The sequence below is a fragment of the Phascolarctos cinereus genome, unplaced genomic scaffold, assembly GCF_003287225.1.
Source record: "Phascolarctos cinereus isolate Bilbo 61053 unplaced genomic scaffold, phaCin_HiC Scaffold_9;HRSCAF=440, whole genome shotgun sequence".
Taxonomy (NCBI): Eukaryota; Metazoa; Chordata; class Mammalia; order Diprotodontia; family Phascolarctidae; genus Phascolarctos; species Phascolarctos cinereus.
Genome location: NW_027556402.1, coordinates 47958295 through 47964485, shown reverse-complemented (window position 1 = coordinate 47964485; position 6191 = coordinate 47958295). Strand labels below are relative to the sequence as shown.

The 6191-nt window shown below is 40.3% G+C and overlaps 1 protein-coding gene across 1 annotated transcript in view; it reads right to left on the bottom strand.

Annotated features, from left to right (window-relative positions):
• The window catches only part of HADH (hydroxyacyl-CoA dehydrogenase), a 55748-nt gene continuing 49557 nt past the window's right edge, over positions 1-6191 (bottom strand). Inside the window, exons 7-8 of the mRNA XM_021001374.2 lie at positions 2848-2964; positions 1-1704 (exon numbers count right to left, since the gene is read on the bottom strand). Of these exons, the coding sequence (XP_020857033.1) occupies positions 1586-1704; positions 2848-2964 (236 nt within the window). The 3' untranslated portion in view covers positions 1-1585. The remainder of the gene's footprint in view (positions 1705-2847; positions 2965-6191) is intronic.

The window sequence follows — 6191 nt, the reverse complement described above, 5'->3', positions numbered from 1 at the left end:
TTGTTAGACCACATGGTTAACCTTTATTAAATGGAAAGAGGGGCAGCTATACAGGTGTTTCCTTTGTTTTCTTAGGAAACATTTTATAAAAATGTTCAGAGAAGCCTCAATTTCTTTAGACTGTTCTGAGTGTACATTCATCAAATGATATACATACATATATATCCCCATATATGTTGAAGATTGATATGTGTGCATATATATGTATACACACACACACACACACACACAGAGGTACGTGCTCATTTTAGTTTTATTTGAAAGAATTTCTTTTTTTTGCTAATGTGTGATTAGAGAAAAAATGTTCCCTTCCCTTCTCCCATTTCCCTAGCATTGAACTTTTAACCCAATATATACTAACAATGACTTTTGCTGGGGGGTGGGGAGGGAATAGGTCTGTGGGTTGTTGTGTTTTTTTTCCCCCAGCTTCATCCCAGTACTTTATCTTGTCATCTACTACTGAGGTTCTAATTCCCAGCTCAGCTGTGTGACCTTGGTCAACTCATTTAACTTTTCTGGACCCCAGTTTCCCCATTTGTAAAATTATGGAGTGGAACTAGACAATGCTTAAGATCTTTTCCAATCCTGACACTCCACATCTTTGAAGACACCTCTTCAAACAATGATTAAAAGAAGCCTAGATTCCTTTACTCAAAGTAATTGACATCATCTTAAATAATCAGAGATCTCTTTTTATAACCGAGAAGGAAAAGCAACCATGAAAATGATAGCCACATGAAGATCTAGACCAGAATTATTTCCTATGTCCCTACCTTCATGCCATTTCTGGGGGAAAATTTTTAAGCCCAGAGCATTTGTCTTAAATTACCAAACTGCACTTTTATCATTACTTGAGTTTTATTAAATTTTGTTTTTTAAAAAAGTGTACATTTTTAACAAATCCAATCTATACAGTGGTTTCCAAAAGGGTTGGAAAGTAAAGTGAATAATTAGGAAATCCAGAAAAATGGTACCAATTCTCCATTAAGTGCAATATCATAGGATTGTTTTTCTTCTGAAAAAGGGCTGAATTAAAACCAAAGTTTCTATTCTTCGGTGTCTGGTCAGATTGTTTCAAATTTGAAGCTAGCAACATGGTGAAACCTCCTAAGGGAGTAAGGTATATGCGCATGGTCTCCTAAAAGGCCAGGTACATACTGCCACCTGCTGGATGAGAGTAAGCACAGCTTAAAACACGCACATACACACAGACAGAGGTACAAGACACCTATGGTACATGCATCCCCCAAATAGGAGAAGACATGAAGTGGTGCCACTTTCTTAATAAGCATATAATTTTACAAGAAAATGAACAGAGTCAAAGGCATCATTTGTTCCAAGGCACAAAGGGCATAAAACTTATAGAAAATTTGAGCAGAATAAAATAAAAAATTAGCTCCCAAATGGAGAAATTTGTTATTATATAATGAGTGCAAAATAATCTTCAGAGAGATAACAATCAAAATGCACAAAGATCAGGGCAGGCTGGGTGAGGGAACTTCTGACCAAGCATTCCCACCGGGCTCTTGAGATGGCCAACTGGTGTCTGCGGACAGAGACTTCCTCACTCGAGACACCAAGGGGATCATTTGTATTTGTAAAATCCTTCTCCTGTCTTCCTGCCAAACTTCTTTTCTTCTACCAATTTATTTAGCTCTTGGACGGGTTGGAATAATGGGTTTTTCGAATCCATTTTATGCCAGCCTAATGAGAAGGAGAGAGGAAATAAAAGGTCTATCATTAAAAACTGACCTTGTCATTCCTGTATTATATTCCTGGAGCTCTGGCTTGTATCTAAGATTAGGAAGAAATGGTGATACTCTGCACTGAACAGTAAGTTCTTTGAGTAAGAGCAGAAATTAAAATACTAAGGTGGTTATACAAAAGGGATGAAAAATGTCACCAACCAAAAATCTTCCCCATAAATCAACCTTATCACTATCCACTTCACTTTATATATAAGTGAATCAAACCTGAAACCTACTTCCTCCCTCTCATAGAAAAGGGGGTGGGGGGGAAGTACAGGTGCAGAATGTTGCTTACATTGTCAGAATCAGCCACAATGTTGGTTACTTTTTTCTTTATTTTGCTTTCTACTCACAAAAGGGTAAATAAAACAATAAAAGTAAATAAAACAAGTAAAATAAAAACACAACAAATACAAAATAAAATAAACAAAAATAAATTTAAAAAAGCCAAGCAGACCTTAATTTTCCCTCTAGAATCTTTCTATCCAGAAGCTTCCCTACTCAGCACCTTATTTTATTTTCTAATCATTTGTTAGATTTAAGATTTTCTCATATATTGGTTGGGTTGTTTCCATCCATCCATCCATCTATCTATACTACAAAGAATATATCTATCCTCTTTGGGTTATGAGGAGGCCAGTAGGGAGTTTGCTTAAAGAGTCTCTCACTAATGAATGTTTATTTTTTCCATTACCCATATTCAAAGAACTGAATTTGCTGCTGACAATATGTCACATGCCAGAAGACTCAATCTCCCAAGTCCAATATCTAGGCTGTCTCTTCTCCATTCTCTCTCTTAGCCCCATCTTGTGGAAGTCAGCAGTAATACTAGGATGCACCATTTTGTTGGGGTCACTAGATTCACCCCATAAAAAGGAGTGTCTTTTTAAAGGAGAAATGGTGGACGATTACACAAACACTTTCTTCTCTCTTGGCACCTATTAACTCCACTCTCAAGCTGAAATGTGGTAAGAAGGGGTGAGGTACTTCAGTACTACTGGTCACTCAAATCCCTTCTCATTTCAGTTTTTTAAAGTCTTTGTTGTTCTGGAGTAGGCTATAATTTGCCTACCCTGGCGCGGGGGAAGCGACTTCTTACCATCCACGATGAACTTTGTGGTTTCTAGACCAACATAGTCCAGGAGTTCAAATGGGCCCATGGGGTAACCAGCTCCCAACTTCATGGCTACATCAATATCTTCTTTTGATGCATCCCCTAGAGAAAAAGGTTCATTCTCAATCACTGTCATCCTTCAACCCTTCTACTCTGCTTAGTTAGGGAGGGAAGGGAAGAAGCATGTATACTGTGCCTCCTATGTGCCAGGCACTGTGCTAAGCCCTTTACAAATATTATCTCATTTGACCTTCATAAGGACCCTGCAAGGTAGGCGCATTACTACCCTCATTTTATATCTGAGGAAACTGAGGTTAACTCAAGTAACTTGCTCAGAGTCACATAGCTAGTATGTGTCCATTTGAACTCAGTTCTTCCTGACCTCAGGCCCGGTGCTCTGCACTTTGGTACCACTTAGCTGCTGGACAAATTTTATGCCAGAAGCTAGCTGAGCAAACATCGCCTTATAAATTTTCATTACAGAAGCTTTTGATGGCTATCAGCCAAAAGGCACACTAAGATTCTAAAACTATTTCAAGACTTGCTGGATTTGATGAGCTCTCATCTCAATTCATTTCACACCCCCAAAATGTGGTACTAATACTTCTGACTTGGGAAGGACAGAAAATTGTCCCTTTTCTTTGAATTGGAGTCCGGAAATCACACTTAAATCATACTACTAAGAGGTTATGTATGTGACATAGTTGATAGAAAGCCTGCCTCAGAATCTGGGGTCAAATCTTGCCTGTGATGCCTTCTGGCTCTAGGAGTCTGGGCAAAATAAAGTTTTAGTGTCCCCCAGGCAACTCTAAAACTAAGTGGTGGAGGAGGTACCACCTGTATTGGTAGAGAAAGTTTCTTCTTCTAGGGAGTTCCCTTTTCCAATGAAGGTCTTATCCCTATCCTAGTAATTCCAAGAGTGGCAAATAGAATACAGCCATCTGGCAACCTCTCCCAACTCCATGTCATGAAAAACAATAACCAAATAATAACTAAAATTCTTGAGATACGACTAAGATATCTGAGAGCTCCTGTGCTCTAGACACTAATATCAAGTGGGTACCAAACCCACAAAACCTGCTGACTTTGCAGGGTCTGCACAACTTTCACATCAGGTAGTATGATGCAGAGAAGCTACCAAGCCTACCATGCACTTGGCCTGCTAATGTGCATCAGGCTACAGACCACAGTGAAATGGCTGGGAAACAAGGACCCACCGCAAACATCAGAGCTGGCATGAACAATGACAACATCCATAGCAAAACAAGGATGAGTTTCGGGAAGCCAGCCAGTCCACCACTCCTGAGGTAAGGAAGGCTTTCTGCCACACGCTGCCTCTTTAATCTGTACACAGTGTGCCGGCTCCCCACACCAGCATCGCAGGCAGTGAAAACAGCAAGAAAAGAGACCAAGTCAGCAGCCCAGTGAACTGGGAGGCCAAAGATGTACATTCTGAAAAATGAGGGCTTGGTACTAGTTCAGAGATTCTTGACCTGAAGTCCTCAGATTTGTAAAAATTTACTTTGTGTCCTATGTATTTTATTTTATGCATTTAAAAACATTATTCTGAGAAGTGGTCCATTGATGTCACCAAACGCCATGGGGGAGGGTGGCCCCATGATATTAAAAAAAAATAGATTAAGAACCTCTGGACTAAAATGCTTTCTAGCCTTGAGAGAGAGAGAGAGAGAGAGAGGAGGAGAGAGAGAAGAGAGAGAGAGAGAGAGAGAGAGAGGAGGAGAGAGAAAGGAGAAGAAGGAAGAGAAGAAGGAGAAGGAGAGGGAGAGGGAGAAGGAGGATAAAGAGGAGAAGAAGAAGATGAAGAAGCAGGAGGAGAAGAAGGAAAAGGAAGAGGAGGAGAAGGAGAAAGAGGAGGAGAAGGAGAAAGAGAAGAAGGAGAAGGAGGAGAAGGAGAAGAAGAAGGAGAAGAGAAGGAGAAGGAGAAGGAGAAGGAGAAGGAGAAGGAGAAGGAGAAGGAGAAGGAGAAGGAGAAGGAGAAGGAGAAGGAGAAGGAGAAGGAGGAGAAGGAGAAGGAGAAGGAGAAGGAGAAGGAGAAGGAGAAGGAGAAGGAGAAGGAGAAGGAGAAGGAGAAGGAGAAGGAGAAGGAGAAGGAGAAGGAGAAGGAGAAGGAGAAGGAGAAGGAGAAGGAGAAGGAGGAGAAGGAGAAGAAGGAGAAGGAGGAGAAGGAGAAGGAGAAAGAGAAGGAGAAGAAGGAGGAGGAGAAGAAGGAGGAGGAGGAGGAAGAGACGAAGGAGAAGAGAAAAGGGAACAAATTCTTATGATTTACACTCAGACATAGTATCTCTAAAATTGTTTTTAAGTGACAGAATATTGCTGTGAGAATAAAGCTAATAAGGCTAGGTCACCCACATGCTTTATTCGAAAATAGAGTATTTTATTAAAAGAAACTGTCTTTCAAGACAGCACAAATTGCTTCTCACTCCCTTTGAGGAGTAATTAGGTATATTTGTTGATGGATAAACAGAAATGTTGGTTTGATCTTGGAGGGAAAGTGAAGCAATTGCTTCCAGAAAACAGGGGCAAAAGTTTTGATATTTAAAAAAGATTTTCATAAAAGCAAACGTGCTTTCATCTCTCAGGAAGTGCCAGTTAAAAATGTTTTGTTTCAAAAGTGACATTCTCAGGAGCAGGCAATTGTGAATGGAGTAATTGAAAACAATTATGCTGCTTTTTATCCAGTCGAATTAAAGCATGTTTGCCTTTGAAGCAGACATGATAGTTATCTTCCCAGAACTGGGGGAGGGACAAGTGGGAGGAAGCATTTCATTTCACTCTGGGTGATTTCCCCCCAAGCTGTCTATTTCTCAGGTAGGTAAACTAAGGATCTTCCCTATTTTTTTTTGATCTATAAGGAGGGATTCAAGAAGCTTCTCAAGTCCCAGTGGGTCATTGATAAGAAGATGGTAACATAGCCATGAGCGAGAGGCAGACAGAAGTCCTTAGAACCCCATGGAATGTTCAAGTGGGAAGATCCTTCAATTGGACAAGCATTTATTACCTACTGTATGCTGTGCACAGTGTTAGACACAGGGGACACAAAGCCAAAAGCAATCCCCCTCTGAGCTATGTTCTACTACAGGGGCACAGAAGAGTGCAATGTACATTAAATTACTTCATAGTAATTTCATGAGGGAAAGAACATTATCAACTGAGGATGGAGGGAGATCAGGAAAAACCTCATGTAGAATGTGGTACCTGAGCTGGGTGTGAAAGAAAGCTAAGGATAATCTGATATGGGAAACCACCTACGCAAGGGCTGACAAGTGGGAGATGAGAATAACATCTGATATTTATCTACAACAGAGGTT